The sequence below is a fragment of the Rhinocladiella mackenziei genome (genome assembly GCF_000835555.1).
Source record: "Rhinocladiella mackenziei CBS 650.93 unplaced genomic scaffold supercont1.6, whole genome shotgun sequence".
In the NCBI taxonomy this organism is placed as follows: Eukaryota; Fungi; Ascomycota; class Eurotiomycetes; order Chaetothyriales; family Herpotrichiellaceae; genus Rhinocladiella; species Rhinocladiella mackenziei.
This window is the reverse complement of record NW_013550599.1, coordinates 566,850-585,107: the sequence shown is the minus strand read 5'-3', so window position 1 is coordinate 585,107 and position 18,258 is coordinate 566,850. Positions and strand designations below refer to the sequence as shown.

The window sequence follows — 18,258 nt, the reverse complement described above, 5'->3', positions numbered from 1 at the left end:
TATTCATAGAGCAGGCCTCAACCTTCACAAAGATGACTGAATCTGACTCTGGTGACGGCCATTTTGACTTTACTTCTTCAATCAAGGGAGCGGCCGTGGAGATTGACAATGACCAAGCCAAAGCAACCTACGATATCGTTAAGGTCGAGCACAAGCCAGCAATCCCAACCCCTTTCCTGTCGACTGCCCTTGGCGCTGTCAGCCTCGCAAATAGCGCTGTCTATGTCGGCTCGTTGATCGCAAACGTTGTGTCGGCCAGAAAGAAAGGGCAAGAAAATCTGTTGCCAGCAGCCTTGTTTACCGCTGCACAAGTATTCGATCACTGTGAGTAGCCATCCCGATGTCATGGTCAATGTTGACAGACCTCATCCCCAGTCTCGATCATCAGCGAAGGACTCTGGCGTCTCACTGTCAGCGTCATCCGTAACCCAGAACCACGCCCAGCCCTTCGAGTTCTTGGTGACAACGTTCCGGGGGTTGATCTCTTCATTGTAGCCTGTGGAGAACCAACAGATATCGTGCTTGACACGGTCAAAGCTGCCTGTCAAATCGACTATCCCGTTGAGAGCCTGCGCGTCATTGTGGCCGACGACGGTGACGATGAATTGCTCAAGAAGGAGGCCAACGAGCTTCGCAACAAACACCCCAATCTGCATTACTATGCTCGTCACAAGCCATATGGCATTCACCATGGATATAAGTCTGGTAATCTCAACACTGCCATGAGATATGTCGATACTCTCTTCGGTGGTCAAAGTGAATTCCTTTCTGTGCTGGACGCAGACATGATTCCCGAGCCTTACATGCTTCGTGCGTTGATTCCTCATGCCTTAAAAGCCGAAAACATTGGTATGGTCACCGGAGCGCAGGTATGTTGTCCAGTAGTGATGCGCAGTGTACACCGCTGACACCCACAGCACTATTACAACATTCCCGACAATGATCCCCTTTACCAATCCAATGTCACGGGCACCGAGGCGGATGACGGGGTTAGAGACAGTGTCGGTGCAGCATGGTGTCCAGGCAGTGGATTCATTTTGAGGAATGCTGCATGGAAGTCAATCGGAGGATTCCCAGAATTCACCATCACCGAAGATCTCATGACAAGTTGGTTCTTGCACGGACATGGCTGGCAGATTGTGTTGCTTCATGAAAAGCTGCAATGGGGTATTCAACCGGATTGCTTCCTCACTCATATGAAACAACGACGTCGATGGGTAAGTGTGTTCCAAGTGCAGAGTGTGTCTCGGTAGCTAAGTGGTCATAGTGGATCGGACACGTTCGTGACGCCATCCACACCAACTTCTCCCTCAATGACCAGCGACTCGAACAAGCAACCACGATACAACGTGTGGCCATGTTTCATCATTGCTGTCGTCCATACTTCAACACCGTATTCAAGTTGTTGTGCTGGATGCTCATTGCACTGAGTCTGGTGTTGGGAGGTCCTGTCATTGCTACTCCAGAGCCACACACGCTTCGTAACATGGTTTTCTGCGTTGTTGTTCATCGTGTCCAGGCCAGAGTCTCCGAATTAAGAGCGGCCGGGCACATCAGTCTGTGGAACCAGCGACGACAACAAGCAACTAACACCTGGATGGGACTTCACTTCGCACGTGACGTTCTTCAAAGTCTTCTGCCAAAATGGACTGGTGGTGGTCTTCGTCTCGGTTTCGACGTGAGTGGACTTGAGGCGGCGCCTGTCAAAGAACGGGATATCCAGAAGCGTCCTCCCGTTCTCAAACGAATTGTCCTCCTCCACCAACGGGAAGGAATCCTTTGGCACATGGCTTTCTTCGTCATCATGGTGCTCTTCGTCATCCGTGGAATTCGCACTCAGATCAAGATGTCGACCACGAACGGTCGTCTTGTCATCGACCAGCTCTTTTGGTTCCGATTCTTTTCTTCCGTCGGCTTTCCCGGTCTATCCATGATCGAGACGGTACCCTTGTTTCTCACGCCGGTTGTGTATGCAATCTTCCCGCCAACTATGCCTTCTCGACGGGATCGAATGGTTTTTGATGAACAGACTGGTCTCTGGCGTCCAAATCCGAAGTCTAGAGATCTCATATGGACAAGTGAAAACTTCTGGCTTGAGATCCCTCATTGCATGGGGACACTGTGGCTGGTGTTTACGTACTTGATCGTCCGACGTCTCGAGATTGAGAAGTACCAAAAGTGAAGCGTGTGAAGTGTGATCTGAAATCGCAGCTCAAAGCAGGCAGAAAACAGCGTGCTTCACCTGATGATACACTCGGCACTATGCCTCTCACAACCTCAAGGGCCTGTCATAGTCGGAGGCTAAGACAAGGAATGAAACTTTCCGTTCATGGGATTTGGAAGGAAGCAATACACAAGCGCTTTAGAGAAACATGTTTGCATATTCGTCTTCAACGACGGGAAACCTGTGATAAGTGATTGATTCGCCCGGTCGACTGAGGTCCAGAGAAGAAACAAAGAGGTTCCGTTATACGGCTTTCGTTCTCCAGAAGACAAGGAATGCTGAATGAATCCAGTGGTCAGATATTTTATCTTCTGTTGCTCGCATGTACTCAATCCCCGGTACAAAATCAGCTTAGTTCATGAATCAGACAGCTGGAACATCAGCTGAATCAAGCATCCCGTGCATTGTCCAGGATTTCTTGCGCTCTCAATTTCTCGTCGAACTCATTAGGGTCCTCTATTTCTCGTTCCGTTATTCTCTTTGGTCTCAGGCCCAACTCTGATAGATGATCCCATATCCGGTCATGCCGTCTGGCCCATCTTTGTCTCCTTTTCTCCATCTCCTCTTCGGTGGGCCGCCATTTACTCTTTAATATCCGACGGATAGCCTCCGGTGAGACCTTGAACGTCTCAGCCAGTACAGGAGTAGAGTATTTCTCAGGGTCTTGTTCATGAAGTGCCCGAATACCTTCCATGGCGTCTGGAGACAATTTCTTCCGAGGGTTCCATCCTTCCTCCCCAAATTTTTTCTTCAAGCCTTCTTTTTGGATTTGCCATGGTTCTCGTTCTCGATTGTTCTTCTTTCCCTTACTCTCTTCCTTGGGGATGGCCAGATCCTTCAAAGTGAGCTTTTTCTGCTTGCGCCTCCTGCCCGCACCGCCGACTTCATTCTCCTCTGTGGGTGAGAGCCATAGTCGTCCATCCTTGTCTCGGTAATTATGCCTTGATATGACCATTATGCTGTCATCTTCTTCTGTTTCAGTACTTGCTGTTCTCTTTGAGTTCTGATCTTTGGAGTCAGAAGGTTGAAAGTCTTCCACGGTTTCTTCCTCGACATCTTGTCCCGATTGTCCTCGTCTTCTGTGGTGGACGCTACTGCAAAATTCTCTGGCGTTCGTGGAGGAGGATGGTTGGCAGGACGATTCTGTCGAGGGGCGGTACTTGATCTGGGGAATTCGTGGATGTGAATATGCAGGGGGAGTCAACCTCCTGGGTAGTCTTGAGCTGCGGGCAACGGTCCAGAAGATTCTGGCACAATTTTGGGAATTCAGAGTCATGTTCGAAGATGATTGTTTGGTGCAAATGCAGATTGTTTCCAAATGTGAGAGCAGGTCTGGAAAGAGGAGATTTTGGAGGTACATGACTAGCAAATTTCGCCGAAATAAGCGAACCCTGACTCGTGGCTCGTCGACATCAACGCTCAGCCACTAAGCTTGACCCTCCATCCACCTCTGGAGCTATCGAATGGACTTCTTCTCCTCTCTTACGGCGGCTTGCTGCCCTGAGAGCTCAGTCTTGATCCAAATTTCAAGATGACTTGGCCAAGTCCTTTTAGAAAGAGGGATGAAAACACCCGAACATGCTGGGGCTATACTTTCCAGTTGACGCCGGAGCACCTGACTCCCGAACAGGCCCATCCGATGAAATACTCATATGATGTGTTAGGAGAAGAATGCTACGATATTCTGAATCAAATCAGCCCCCCGGAATCGAAGCCTTCAAACATAGTGGACTCGCAGCTACAAAAGCTAGGCGAGCACGAGAAGGGCTCTCCGCCAAAGCCAAAGCCAAAGCGAGATCTCTATCTCCTCCTGAGAGATAACGTCGACAGACATGAAAAGCTGAAGCAGTTCTGGGATGAAGTCACGACAGTCCCGGACTGGGTGGACTGGGACCAGATTGCCCGAGGACAGGACGTCTTCTACCGCTACGGAGGCGCCACCATGACTGGCCTAGCATACCAATCTCTCCTCGGAGGCATGGGCGCCAATCGAGTCGTCGAGGTCCTTGCCCGCACCGGCGGATTCTCCGTCAGAGTGGCACGGCGCCGCCTGTTCGAAACAACACAGCACATCCTCGAATGCACGCGGTCCATCGACTCGATCAAACCAGGCGGCGCAGGCTTTGCCTCGAGCCTCCGCGTCCGGCTCCTCCATGCCGCAGTCCGACAGCGCATCATGGCACTGACCAAGTCCCGTCCTGAATACTACAGCACCGAGAAATACGGGATCCCCATCAACGACCTCGACTGCATTGCCACCATCGGCACCTTCTCGGGGACTATCATCTGGCTCTCCCTGCCTCGACAGGGGATCTGGCTCCGCGAGCAGGAAATACTCGACTACATCGCACTCTGGCGTCTGATTGCGCATTACGTAGGCACGCCGACCGAGTGGTTCGAGACCCCCTCGCGCGCCAAAGCCATGATGGAATCCCTCCTGATGAACGAGATCAACCCGTCGCAAACGTCGCAGACGCTCGCGGCCAACGTCATTCGATGTCTCGAGGCGCAGCCGCCCACGTACGCGTCGCGGGCTTTCCTCGAAGTCAATGCCCGCTGGCTCAATGGGAATGAACTCTGCGATGCACTCGCGTTGGGCCGGCCGTCGGCATGGTACTGGGCCCTGATGGCGGGGCAGTGCATCTTCTTCATGTCCATATGCTACTTTTACCGCTCGATTCCGGCGCTGGACAGGCGGAAAGTCGCGGCGTTACGCTCTGTGTTCTGGGCACTGATTGTCGAGGGCAAATCTGGGCTCGGCGGCCAGGAGAGCGTCTTTGACTTTAAGTATGTGCCGGATTTCCATGTGCTTACGGCGCGAGGCGGGGATGAGCAGGCCGAGATGAAAGAGGTTGGCATTGAGAGGAGGAATTTGAATACGCTGCTCATTGCAACAGGATGTCTTGTTGCTGTTGGGTGTGTGGGAGTTAAGATCTCGTTGGGTGTATTCAGTAGAATTTTCTAGGGCTCTTCTTTTGAAGAGTTTGGAGTTGGACGGCCCTGATAGAGGTATCCCAGATATACTTCTTCACTCATGGCGAATTGATTCCGAGATCTCTCTAACGACATTAGTCCATTGACTTGGTATTTGATAAAGGACATGTCAACACGACAAACGTCCCTGACTCATAAGTCCATATGCGATATGCCTCTTCTGCGGCCTTTCCGGCTCCCTCTCCAATAATCAAACATGTCCAGTCGGAGAAGCAAATACTCAAACAAGTTCACTTCCTCGTCGTCGCCGTCATCTGCATCATCAACGTTGATTTTGCGTGTCAATAGCTGAGGGAATCGTCCTTCTCCTTGGACATGCAAGGCGTCCAAGAATCGAATGATTTTGTGTCTAAAGTCCCTTTGAAATCGTTCCGCTGGAGTCTCGTAATCAAAACTATTCATGCGTCCACTCCTCTTCTCCGCTGCGAATTGTAGAATCAGACTAAATAGTTGGTTCAGAATCTGTAGCGCGTTGGATTGTTTCTTCTTTAACAGCAATGCGTGTAGAATATTATCCACAGCTATTTTGTGTAGGACACGGAGATAGTCCTGGCTCTGGACTGTCTGTAAAGTACGTTCGTAATCCTTGTTGTTGATGTAAGTTTCAACGTCATGCAAGACCGTTTCAAACTTCCTCCAACAAAATCCTATCGCTGTGTTGTTGCAATAGTCCGCCAGGGTTGTGATGAAATGTCGCATTTCGAGAATGAATTTGTGATCTGCAAGGTCACCTGACAACTCAATATTATCTCTTACCAAGCTTTGTACCATACTCTGCAATCTCAAGATGCGTAGCAGATGCAGGAAGATGCGATCATATTTGTCTAGAATCTCGGCTGTGAGCACGCTTTCAAGTGCTTCATTTGGTGGCTTATATTGAAGCCGAAGAAAATCGAGTGCGTGAATTGAATCAACATCCCGGCATTTCTCAAGTTCATCGAGAGACATATCTCGAATGGCGAAAGATATTGTGTCCTCCAAACTGCGATCTTTCGATGCCGCCAGGCTGTCCGACAGAACACTCATGAGGACAAGTCGGAGTTCAGAGCTTGCAGGTGGCCAGGTGTCCCGAACTTGCAGACGCAGACCGGTAGAACCTCCCGTTCGCCTTTGCTTTTCGCCACTAGTTTGATCTGGATCAAATAGGGCCGTGCTGAGACGTGAGGCAAAGAACGCATGCCCAAATAAGTGGAAGCTTCGTTGGAGATTCAGGTGCATGATGAGATTGTGCTCCTGAAAGAGAAGTTGAAGGACTGAATAGGATAGAAGACGGTGCTGGGCTGAAATTAGAGGTATCACCGAGAAGTTTAGCGCTTGTTCGAAATCCAGTTGAAAGGGCGAGATATCGAATTCTCGACTCTCAAGGTATATCATGACTTGATCGTGGAGTCCCTCAGAGTCGCCATGGTCAAATAGAGGAACATTTGGGCCGAAAAGGTCCAATCCAAGCTGAAATGGATCGAGTGATTTGGATTGAAGAATACCCGCCTCTTCCAAATCAAAGTTCTCGGAAGCCAGTGCGCTGATCGAGCTGGAAGAAGTTGATGACCCTGCCGACACGATCAACGACTTCATCGCATCTTCATATGCCACAGAGCGAGACTGCAGCTCGCACATGAAATCAAAACTGAATCCTAGCTCAAAATTCAAAAGAAACGACGATCCATACTCGGCGCTCGAGAGGACGGGACAATCCGGTGCGTATGATCTCAATATTTCCAGGCTCTGTCGCGTTTCCCTGATCATCTGAGCGCAGTTGCCCTGGAAAAGCGTTGTCCAGAGAGGGTTGACATTCACATCTTCCTCAAGAGACGTCTCACTGTTATTGATGGCCCGAGCTGAGGTAAGACCAACGTCATCACTTAGCTTTGCCAGGATTGGTTGACATGTCCTCGAAAATATTTCCTGCAACACTCCATCGATCCCAGGATGATTGATAGAAGCATTTGCAGCTAGTTGCATCAAGGCCGAAACGATTGTATCTTCCGTTTGGCATGATCGGATCAAATCGGCACAATTCTTCAGAACAGTCAATAATGTCTCGAACTTCGTCATGATTCCCTTCAATTGCAACAGAGACGACATTTCTGGTCTTAGGATTTCCAAGTATTTATGAGCCCCGTATAATACAGACCTCGACGCAGAGAGAAAGGCTATCCGACATGGAGACGGATCTGCGGCCGCATTTGTCAAGTCTTGAAAGTAGGCGTTGAGTAGCTTCGTCTTTGTAGCGACGCTTAGAGATGGTTCGAAAAAGCTTTGCAATATCTTTGGGCTGTAACCTGCTGCAGATATCTTTTCAAATTGCTGAATGAACCTGGCTTCGTTTTCATCCCAAACAAAGAGCGCCGAACCTCTGCCCAGCCCGAGTTCAAAGGCCGCATTAAGTAGAACATTGGGCTTTACCGTTCTAGGTGGGATGTCTCGATATGCCCTCCGGAGAATGGCATTGAAAGTCTTCGGGCTTGCCTCGCTGAGGTAGACTACCATAGGCTCTTGGTGACTTTCAGTCAAGAAAATGTCCCAAGTGACCGGTTCATTTTGTGACCTTCTCTCAACGACCTCCGGCAGTACCCAGACATCTGCGGCCTCGCTATGAACATCCTGCTGATTTTGGATATCTAGTTGGTCGTTCCCGGAATCTGAAGCGCAGGCAGAGGCGGGGGGGGATATATCAGGCCGTGAAACATCCTGTAGGTTCAGACGGAAGATATCTGGTTCAATGTCGGGCAAAGGTTTGGCATGATGGTCATTCAGCCGAAGAAATTCGCTGTCAAGGCCGTTATCAAACACAAAGCCGTCCCATATTGGGCTGGATTCAAGGAAGTTGGTAGGTATTTCTCTGACGGCGGCCGTCGAGAAAGGGTCAATAGCGTCTCGGGTCGACATAACGAATTCTTCTCCACCATTGTGGTAGGCATGTGTCGTATCATCTCTTTCGCAGGTACCAGATTTGGGCATGCAAGTTGTCCCCAAGCGGAGAGTTTCCTGCGGACGCGTTGGATAACGCGTGTCCCAAGAGGGAAACTGTGCCGCCCAAAACGAAATAGAAGCGACTTGTGCAAAATATTCAACAGTCATTTCAAGAACGCTCGCAATGGTCCTGAAGTCATATTACCAAAGTGTCAATGATGTCCTAGAAGGCAGCGCTTCTGCTACGAATTGAGAAAACACCTACGACGATTTGCCTCCTCACAGGGAGATCTTGGGGGTTGAATGTAGGAGAATCTTATCCGGGAGGCTCTGAATGCCAGATTTGAATCAATAAATGGCGACAACAAATACAACCGAGACGAAGGAATCCAGTGGTGATCTTTCGCTCTGGTCCGATGATCAAGAATCCGCTCTCCTTCAAGCAATCATTCGCTGGAAGCCAGTCGGGATGCATAAACATTTCCGAATGATAGCAATCAGAGAGCATTTACTCAATCAAGGCATCATTAACCCAGAGGATTCGCATACATCAACGGCGGGTATTTGGAGGAAGCTGGAATCATTGTATGACCTGTCAAAGCTGGATGAGCGAGAAGACTCCATCATTGACGGCATCGACGATGGGTCTAAAGGTCCTGCGTATTGGAGAGACTTTGAATTACCCCGTGAGGATTTCGATGAGTTGATGTGGCAGAGAAGGTTGGCACCGGAAGGGACTCCCAGTCCTAATTTTTCAAGAAGAGAGAGCACAGTAGCGGATACTGATGAGCCACGATCATCACCTGTTTCTAGATCAGGGAGAAGTTCAGTCAGAGGAGGTAGGACCGCCAGAAGAGGGGGCAGGTTATCGCGACTACAAAATGAAATTGAAACGGAAAAGAGTAGCAGAAGGACGAGCAAAGCCACCAGTGTCGCAGATGAGGATCAAGTCATGGAGGATGCTGACGACGATGAGGAGGAACAAGAGACTGGGGACGAAGAAGAGAGCGATGAGCAGGAAGACGAAGACAAGAAGGGCGGTTCCAAGAGGACAGGACGAGGGGGCCAGAGAGGTCGAGGACGACGAGGACGACGAAGATGATGCCCCCCACCAAAAAACCATTGCGCCAGCTATAAATTGCCCAAGGTTCTACCCATGAATCAGTCTATGTGACGGTTGCTTTCCTCTCTGGTCGACCTCGCTCTTTATCTGCAGGTCTCTGCCTCTTGAAGCAACCGAAACTGTTCCTGCTGCCTTCGCGCAGCTTTTTCAAAACAATCCGCATGTCACCCAATTCCTGCTGCAGCCTCGTCCTGGCTTCATTTGTTGTCCGCTTGTCCAGCTCGGTGTAGATTTGGCCCTGGACTTCTCCGGCCTTCGAAGTGGCATACTGGGCCATGGTTTGAGCGATGAATTCAGTGTCCAACGTGGCTTGCATAAGCGCAGGCAAGGCATAAGTGTTGGGTCTTCTCTCCTTGAAGCTATCGAGAAGGGCCTGTGAAACATTTTCCAGCAGATAAGACATGATTTCGCCGAGGAGATGGCTGCTGGAACCTGGATGAGAGACCGTTGACGACACTTCTGTATGTACCATGACCAGCGTCATCAATGCCGCGTAGACATACGGTCTGACTTGATCGGGTCTTGCGGTGGTCGGTGCCCAGCTTGGCGAGTTTATGCCATCTTTGATGATCTTGGTTAGAGTTGCAACCATTGGTTGGGCGTATGAATGAAAGAGCTTCGCATCAATCTGGCCAAAAACGTCTTTGATGGTCTTGGATTCGTCAGCCAATTTGATGGAGAAGGAGGACTCAAACAGTTGAATGAGCGAGGGGACATGTTCGTTTCGTAAGGCTTTGAGATTTGACATGGTCAAGAGCATGCGAACATTTCGACTCGACGCATTGATGGCATCCTGTGTAAGCATCTCACTAGAAGGGGCACCGTCGACAACGGAGCCGAGGCTCGTCACAAGCACCCAGTCATCTTCTTCTCCCTGTGGAGACGCCTCCGCATTTTCCAACATCCCGCTGACAGCCTTGTAAACGCTGCTCACGAATTGCGTTCGAAGCATTTGCAAAAGCTTCGAAGGCGGAGGGGTGATAATTTCTCGGCTCCCGGGCTTCGTGGTCGTATTTGACAAGTATAAGACTTGTTGCATGCCCAGTAAAATCTTCCTCTCATATGCTTCGAAGTACATCGGCATCCGGGTTTGACCTCGCTTTTCAGGCGCTCTCACCCAATCTTCCAGAGATTTGCAGCTTTCAGCATCCTTACTCCAGGCCTCGCAGACAGCTCGCATACATCTCTCGCGAGCGCCTCCGATCATGGCTTTGATCATTTCATATGCTGCATTGTTGTTGCTCACTGGGCCGAGAGCCACCATTTCGGCGCCGGCGACTCCCACCAGAGTGAGGATCTTCTCCAGATAATGGACAGCAATCAGAGCATTCGAATGAGGTGGCCAGAATGCAAAGTCTTCCCATGGCTCTCCTTTCTTCGCGGCGGCCGCAGGCAAGTTTTGGGGGTCAAGCTTACCGATTCGACCATCGGTGGGAGAGAAGGCAGATCCCGTCAGCGGGGTGGTAGGCGTTCCAGCAGAGCCGGGTGCGGGCGAGAAGAGAGCAGAAATGTCTTCCAGAGGAGGGTCTGCAAATAAAGAGAATACTGCATCTCGGAGTTGACTGACCAATTCGATGGCGCCGCTTCGTAGCCCGTTGACTTCGGTGTCAGATAGCTGATGGTGTTTGCGGCTCTCTCCTTCAAACCCCGTGGGCAAGTTTTTCTGTTTGCTGCCATCAATGAACGATTGAGCTGACTCCCAGAAATCGACCACTTCGCCAAGAAGGCCACTGGACAGTGATAGAAGTTTCGTAAAATAAGCCGAGATGCAGTTCCAGAAATCGATGACGTCCTCAGTGTCTAGAGCCTCTGGTCGGTCTTTGGAAGCCTGTCGCAAGAATGCTGCGACAGTCCGTGAAGAGGGATTCTCTCCAGCGGTCAGCCGACGTCGCAAGACCTCAATCTCGATCTTCGATCTTTCAACCACTGCAGCGATTTTGTTCTTCAGAAAGTCGTATCTACTCAGTAGATATACCCAGATCGGGCTCTCGTCAACACCAAGCTGCAATAAAATGGAAATGAGCTCCATATGTTCTTCGGCCTGAGACGAACATGGCAGAGGCAAAGCGGAGGAAGTATTGGACAGTCTCCGCCACAAGTCTCTTTTCAGCGTCTTGACCTGCTCATCTGCATCAGACCACATTCTTCCTACGACCAAGATCTTGTGGACCTGTTCATCTGAGAGAGTTCGGCCATTTCGCACGACGGCATCACTGAGAGATCTGGCTTCTGCGGCGTATCGACGAGCGGCGTTATAGAGCTCTACAGCTCCGTCGTAGTCTCGTTGCTTAATTGCCGAGCTGAGGTTCGAGCCCAGTTCGTAAAGGGTACGATCTTTAGTTATGGCTTCTGCAATTGCTTTTAGATTGACTTCCCGTTCCTTTCCTCCCAAAGCCGGGCCCCAGACATCTTCGGCCTTCTGCGACACCTCCAAAAGAGGACCTTTAATTCCTTGAACACCATAGTCTGTCTCTTTTCGAAGAGCGTTTTTGCTTGCGGTTTGCTGGTGATGCATACCGGCGCCACTGCCGCTGCTCACATTCCGAAAATGAATACCACTGGTTCGACGAGAATGTCGTGGGGACGGAGGTGCACCAGCAACGGGGTCCACACCCTGATTCCTCATTTCTGTATAAACATTGTCGATGACTGCCTTGGCGCGGACGAAGCGTTCAAAGTTGGTTTCGACCAGGACTTTGAGCGATGCTGACTTTTGATCGATGGATCTGGATAAGAATTGCAGTCCTCGAAGCAGGTCATCCGTCGAGGCGTCAGAATGTGCTTGAGAGAGGAACATGGCAGGAGAGAATGTTGTTGAAGAAAGCATAAATTTGTTTCGGAGACGCGAGTCTTGGTCAACAGGTAGGCCGCGATTTCGCAATGAATTGACAACGCTCGAATGTACTCCTAACGGATCCGCCTCGTCTTTTTGGACCAAATTGGCGCGACCGTCTCCGGTCCTTTGGGATCCTGGGAGTAGACTCTTCCTCTCGCTCGCACTTCTTTCCAAAGCAGAGTAGCGTGATCGAGACCGTCGGATCCCAACGGCATCTGGGATATCATCATCGTCACTCTCATCCAGCTCCTTGGGCCACTCCGTCGGATATGGCGTTGGTAGGTTGTAGTGAGTGACGATGGTCCTCTCTTGGTCCGCCATGTTGACTGCTGAGATTGACCGTGATGATACCTGCTCTACATCCTTCCTTCTAGCCGGGGTGAGTAAGGTTGAAGAAGTGAGCCTCGTTCTCAGGGTCGTGTCGAGGTGTCTGAGAAATGTCTTGGCAGTCACGTGGACATTTCCGATCACGTGGTAGCTGCAGCCAATTGCCACTCGGTTTTTCTGGCGCTGGCAGCCGATGTCGCCGAAGCACTGCAGCTGGGATCTGGCACTCGAGCTCCAACACCCAATAATATGATGTAACTGGACGCGCGAGATAAAAAACCATGCAACTCTTAAAAAAGCTCCCCCATTATCCTGCAGCTCGACAATAGCTTCTCTTTCTACCTGGTCTCTCGTTCAATGCTGTATGCTGTGATAGGGAGTCATTACTGAAGCTTCTTCAATTTTTCGTTGAGCAATTGCACGGCTCGTCGCCCGCCATGATTGCTTCTCGGGCATTTGCTTCTCCAGCCCGCCGTCAGTGCTTTAGAAAAGCCTGCCAACAGCCAACATGGACTCCTGCATACTTTCAAGCATGTCCCCAGTGCATGGATAAGCTTAATACAGTTCAAATGGCTAATCTATGCTATTCAGGTTCAACCCAGACGCTTCGCCTCGACTACCGAAGCCGATAAGGTGGCTAAATTCAAGGGAAAGAAAGGATCTGATGGGAACTACACGGTAACATTAATAGAAGGAGATGGCATTGGTCCGGAAATTTCACAATCTGTCAAGGATATCTATAAGGCCGCCAAAGTCCCTATTGTGTGGGAGCCGGTGGACGTCACACCGCGCTTGAAGGACGGCCGGACGGTTATTCCAGACGAGGCAATTGAGTCGGTGCAGAAGAACTACGTTGCATTGAAAGGACCTCTCGCCACTCCTGTGGGCAAGGGACACGTCTCTCTGAACCTCACCCTCCGTCGAACCTTCAACCTCTTTGCCAACGTCCGACCATGCCGAAGTATAGAGGGCTACAAGACACCTTACGACAACGTGGATACGGTCCTGATTCGAGAAAACACTGAAGGAGAATACAGTGGGATCGAGCACGTGGTTGTGGACGGTGTTGTGCAGTCAATCAAACTCATTACCCGCGAAGCTTCGGAAAGAGTCCTCAGATATGCATTCCAATATGCTCGCGATGTCAACAAGAAGAAAGTTCGAGTCGTGCACAAAGCCACCATCATGAAGATGTCCGACGGTCTTTTCCTGAGCACCGCGAGAGATGTTTCCAGGAACTTTCCGGACATCGAGTTCGACGCCGAGCTCCTCGACAATGCCTGCTTAAAAATTACCACCGACCCAGGCCCGTACTCGGACAAAGTCCTGGTCATGCCCAACTTGTACGGTGACATTCTCTCCGACATGTGCGCCGGTCTAATCGGTGGCTTGGGTCTCACACCCTCAGGCAACATTGGCGACGAATGCTCCATCTTCGAAGCCGTGCACGGCTCGGCGCCAGATATTGCAGGCAAAGGTCTCGCCAACCCGACAGCCCTGCTCCTGAGCAGTATCATGATGTTACGACACATGGGCCTCAATGAGTACGCCGTCAAAATCGAGAACGCCATCTTCGCCACTCTCAAGGACGGCAAGACCCTGACTGGTGACTTGGGTGGTAAGGCCAAGACTCACGAATACGCCGCAGCTATTATCTCACATCTGTAAATATGCTTTCTCTATGCCAGGAGAGGAGAGTTGAGATCTAGAAAGGGGCAGAGAATGGACAGAAGACCACCGAGATCAAAATCATATTCGGTGGTATTTGGTAAAAAGACAGTGAAAGTGCAGGTGAGATGAAATGGCGGGGTGCAGAGAAAATGCCCAAGTCGATTTTTCCTAGATTGGTTGGTGTACCATTTATCATGCTAGAACAAAGTTATGCAATTACAATAACACTGATTTGAAAAAAAAAAAAAAAAAAAAATTAAAAACATAGCAGCCAGAGCTTGGGCGGAGTAAGCTTGGGATTTGAAAATCAAGCCTCCAGCGGCCCAACTCTGACAGTCTCGCGCTCTCTCATCTCCCTGGTCTTGCGATCCTTCTCCATCTCCCTCTCGACCTTCCTCTTTTTGACCTGCAACTTATCAAACCGGCCGCGGGCGCCAAATTTGATTTTCGTAATCATGTCGCCGGCCTGGCCCTTGGTGATGTCGTTCTCCGTCAAGAGTGGCACATCCTCGTCGACATCGAGGCTGGCGCCGACGCCGCGTAGACGGTTGAGGAATCCCAATTGGCCTTCGGATGCGGGGCTCCGGCGCCATGACGAGCTGGTGGCGATGAAGATGCGTTCGAATTTCGTCGCGGCGAAGGTGTCGGCGGCGTGTAGGGCGTCGGAGAGTGTTGAGGCAGTGGCCACTGTGCGTGGTCGCGACCACGGGGATTTGCTAGCTTCGCTGGGTGGAAGGCTGTGTTTCCAAACCACAACGAAGGTGGACTCCGGTGACTTGGGGTCACTGGAGAGACGGCGTTCCAGGGTCAGTATCCCGCCCCGTGCCGCAAGGACATATCTGTGCAAGTCCACTTGGACCCAGGCGTTGGGTGACATGGCGCGGACATGGCGCTCCCCAGAAGTGTCTTCAATCAGGTCGTGGACTGTTTCGTAGTGGGTAAAGTCGAGTCGGTGGTCGGACAGGGAACTGGGGTTGAGAGGAGATGTAACTTGGGAGGATATCACGGATGCTTCGTCTTCTCGTTGTTCTTTTAGCTGGTTCATGTCGACGGATTTGGCATTCTTGACTACTTCAGATGGGTCGAGGCCGAAGAGGGTCGGGACAGTAACGATGCCAGTTTCAAGAGACGCTACCATGTCGATTACATGACAGTCTGTCTTGCCGGGATGCAAACGCATGCCACGGCCGATCATCTGGACGAGTAGATTCCGAGATTTAGTGGGTCGTGCGAGCAGGACACAATCAATGTTGGGCATGTCGGTACCTTCAGTAAAGACCCCACAGTTGAGCAAGACAGGGAATTGACGGTTCTTGAAGGCTTCGAGTCGTTCTCCCCGCGTCCTTTTCTTCGTGGCACCTGTGATATATTGAGCGTCTATTCCATATTTGCGGAAGGTGGAAGTGAGTGTCTCGACGTGCCTGATGTCGACACAGAAGACGAGGGTGGATTTTCGCTCGCTCGCTTCAGAGAGCCATGCCTTCACTGTGATTTCGTTTGTGATTTCGGTGTTTACTGCTGCAGACAGCTGCCCTGGCTGAAAATCTCCGTCTCTTCCTGATTTGACTTTGGACAAGTCAGCCTGCGACTTTACCGTTGTGAACACGACATCGGACAACCACTTCTCGCCGATCATGTCGACGTAGTCCTTGTGGTAGACGATATGATCAATGGCAGCGCCCAGTCTGAGACCATCAAAGCGGGAGAATGTTGCAGATACGCCAACCAAGGCCGGGCTTGCCTCCCTTTTCTCCTCCAAGCCGAAGTGTTCCAAAACCTGCAGATATCCAGGTGCCACGACGTGATGCGCTTCATCCACAAGAACCAGTTTGAATCTGTCCGGGTTATACTTGCTGAGACGGTCTCCAGATATCATGCTGCGAACAGATGCGACTGTGACATCTGCGGCGCCGGATGCGTGTGTCTCTCCCATCTCGATATCTATACTTTTCTCTGGATATGCTCTTTCGCAGTGGCGAGCTGCTTGCTCAACCAGCTCTCGCCGATGAGCGAGGATGAGGGTCTGCTGGGCAGTTTTGTTCGGTGGTTCGACTCGGTCAATCAGTTGTGTAAATATGACCTCACAATGAGTGAGCAAATTCCATGCAGGCCGAAAGGGATTGAGCGCGTACCGTCTTCCCACTCCCTGTGGCAAGCGATATACCTAGACGTTTGTGGCCTTTGCCGAGATACGACAACACTGATTGAATGCATTCTTCTTGATATTCACGAAGTCGAATTGATTCCTCACGCGGGGCCTGTGGAGTGGCATTGACGACGCTTGCAAGCGAACGACGCACCGCTCGTGGACGCAGAAAGCATTTTGCAGAACGTGCAACCCTATTCAACCATCTGGGAGACGTTAGCATAATATACAACAGTTCATTGCGCCAGGAGAACAAGGTCGAATCCAAAGTAAAACATAAAATGCGCCCCAATAAGAATTGTTGTTCCGTATTGGGGACGAGACTGACGCTGCCCGAAGGCATCCTTGATTGGTTTAAGGCCTCCTTCGGATAGGCTCATGCTTAACTCAACTGCTGGTACTTCGCAAGCAAGGCCAATTGCCACGCCCTTCGCATGACATGCCGGCAAGGCACAATGTATAAAAATGCAAATACGTACTGGAGCATTCTCGAGAGTTATACAAAGAGAAACTCTCGAGTACAGCATGTTTCAATTCACGGACAAAAAAGACAAACATTCTACAGTACAGTTGCACTGAAATGCTCTCACGCCCACTAATCCCAGACCCTGGTGAATATGATATTGATCCCGACATAGGCTTCGTCACACCTACACCGGCGGAGCTTCCAGAGTACTATGCGCCATGGCACCAGCTTTGTTCTGCTCTACCACAGCTCCTGAAATCAAAAAATCTGAGAATCAAAATCGAAAGCCTTGATATACTTACCACGGATCATCTCACCAGCCTATCACACTGGCAACGGGCATATGTCATCCTCGGCTTCTTAACTCAGGCCTATGTCTGGCAGGACAAGACAAGTCCCTCCGCCGCCGTACCAGCTAGTCTGGGTGACCCATTCATCAAAGTTTGCGAGTACTTGGGTATGAAACCCGTCTTGAGCTACGCCGGGCTTTGTCTGTGGAACTGGTTGCCCACTCGCGAGAACAACATTTGGAGCCCTTCGGAAACTCTCTCAGGTTTCGACAACATCAAGTCCACTGCTTTATTCACTGGCACAAGAGACGAAGACGCATTCTACCTCGTCCCAGTGATGGTTGAAGCGCAAGGGGGCAAGCTCGTACAGCTATTCCTGGATGCCGTGACGGCCGATCAGAAGGGCAACGGGGGAGATCTCCTGTCAACGCTTCAGACTTGCGCTGCCAGACTAAAGACCATGGGTGAGACAATGTCCGTATTGCACCAGAACTGTGATCCAGGATTCTTTTATCATCGGATCAGGCCAATGATCGCTGGGAGCGCCGGAGCAGAGGAAAAAGGGTTACCGAATGGTGTCACCTTGCAATGCAGCAATGGGTCTGAAGTTGTCGTAAAGTGTGTGGGAGGGAGTGCTGGGCAGAGCTCTCTCTTCCAATTTCTGGATCATATGTTTGGTGTTGAGCACGAATCAAAATTATTGTATGAGATGAGGCCATACATGCCGAAAAACCATAGAGAGTTTCTGGAGACAGTTGAGTTATTACCGTCATTGCGACACATTATGGAGCGGCATCCCGAAGATGGAAGGCTGCGCAAGGCGTTTCAGCTCGTCATCGAGAACTTCAAGCAATGGAGAACCAGGCATGTTGTCGTTGTTTCGAGGTACATTGTTCAACCTGCAGCTGCTGAGGCGAAAAGGGAGGAAGTGAATGGGCAACCTAATGCCGAGCCAAAGGGTACCGGGGGATCGCTGCCAATACCGTTCTTGAAGCAGTACAGAGATGAGACAGTGTTTAGTTCTGAAAATTGATAAAATTGTCACCGGCGTTCTATGGAAGCCAGCCCAGCTCGAAGCATTTATTGATGCACGCAGGCCACTCGCGGGCAGGTTTGCCGAATTAGTCAGTTACTTGCCTCAGCCAGACCGCGTCTCGAGTTTTTCCTTTTTCCGTCCCTTTCCTAGGATGTGCCTGCTTTGTACGCCATGTGCCAAAGTGGTGACTAGAGATCTTAATTCGGGTTGAAATGCATGTGGAAATACTACT

At 50.6% G+C, this 18,258-nt stretch overlaps 9 protein-coding genes across 9 annotated transcripts; 5 read left to right on the top strand and 4 right to left on the bottom strand.

The window, feature by feature from the left end:
- Positions 1–32: 32 nt before the first annotated feature.
- On the top strand, positions 33–2,182 carry Z518_08018 (uncharacterized protein; the record flags this gene model as incomplete). The annotated part of the gene is made up of 4 exons (XM_013413761.1): positions 33–324; positions 376–869; positions 918–1,217; positions 1,268–2,182. 4 exons carry the CDS (start codon positions 33–35, stop codon positions 2,180–2,182), a joined length of 2,001 nt encoding a protein of 666 aa, XP_013269215.1.
- A 430-nt stretch (positions 2,183–2,612) lies between these two features.
- On the bottom strand, positions 2,613–3,500 carry Z518_08017 (required for respiratory growth protein 9, mitochondrial; the record flags this gene model as incomplete). Its single annotated transcript, XM_013413760.1, has 1 exon — positions 2,613–3,500. One exon carries the CDS (start codon positions 3,498–3,500, stop codon positions 2,613–2,615), a length of 888 nt encoding a protein of 295 aa, XP_013269214.1.
- Positions 3,501–3,755: 255 nt separating this feature from the next.
- Z518_08016 (uncharacterized protein) lies at positions 3,756–5,189 on the top strand (the record flags this gene model as incomplete). The annotated part of the gene is made up of 1 exon (XM_013413759.1): positions 3,756–5,189. One exon carries the CDS (start codon positions 3,756–3,758, stop codon positions 5,187–5,189), a length of 1,434 nt encoding a protein of 477 aa, XP_013269213.1.
- A 161-nt stretch (positions 5,190–5,350) lies between these two features.
- On the bottom strand, positions 5,351–8,107 carry Z518_08015 (uncharacterized protein; the record flags this gene model as incomplete). Its single annotated transcript, XM_013413758.1, has 1 exon — positions 5,351–8,107. One exon carries the CDS (start codon positions 8,105–8,107, stop codon positions 5,351–5,353), a length of 2,757 nt encoding a protein of 918 aa, XP_013269212.1.
- A 379-nt stretch (positions 8,108–8,486) lies between these two features.
- Z518_08014 (uncharacterized protein) lies at positions 8,487–9,233 on the top strand (the record flags this gene model as incomplete). Its single annotated transcript, XM_013413757.1, has 1 exon — positions 8,487–9,233. The coding sequence occupies one exon, from the start codon at positions 8,487–8,489 to the stop codon at positions 9,231–9,233; it is 747 nt and encodes a 248-aa protein (XP_013269211.1).
- Positions 9,234–9,297: 64 nt separating this feature from the next.
- Positions 9,298–12,411, bottom strand: Z518_08013 (uncharacterized protein; the record flags this gene model as incomplete). The annotated part of the gene is made up of 1 exon (XM_013413756.1): positions 9,298–12,411. One exon carries the CDS (start codon positions 12,409–12,411, stop codon positions 9,298–9,300), a length of 3,114 nt encoding a protein of 1,037 aa, XP_013269210.1.
- A 514-nt stretch (positions 12,412–12,925) lies between these two features.
- Positions 12,926–14,085, top strand: Z518_08012 (isocitrate dehydrogenase [NAD] subunit 2, mitochondrial; the record flags this gene model as incomplete). The annotated part of the gene is made up of 2 exons (XM_013413755.1): positions 12,926–12,958; positions 13,009–14,085. 2 exons carry the CDS (start codon positions 12,926–12,928, stop codon positions 14,083–14,085), a joined length of 1,110 nt encoding a protein of 369 aa, XP_013269209.1.
- Positions 14,086–14,395: 310 nt separating this feature from the next.
- On the bottom strand, positions 14,396–16,577 carry Z518_08011 (uncharacterized protein; the record flags this gene model as incomplete). The annotated part of the gene is made up of 2 exons (XM_013413754.1): positions 14,396–16,168; positions 16,221–16,577. 2 exons carry the CDS (start codon positions 16,575–16,577, stop codon positions 14,396–14,398), a joined length of 2,130 nt encoding a protein of 709 aa, XP_013269208.1.
- A 237-nt stretch (positions 16,578–16,814) lies between these two features.
- Z518_08010 (uncharacterized protein) lies at positions 16,815–18,023 on the top strand (the record flags this gene model as incomplete). Its single annotated transcript, XM_013413753.1, has 1 exon — positions 16,815–18,023. The coding sequence occupies one exon, from the start codon at positions 16,815–16,817 to the stop codon at positions 18,021–18,023; it is 1,209 nt and encodes a 402-aa protein (XP_013269207.1).
- Positions 18,024–18,258: the final 235 nt, after the last annotated feature.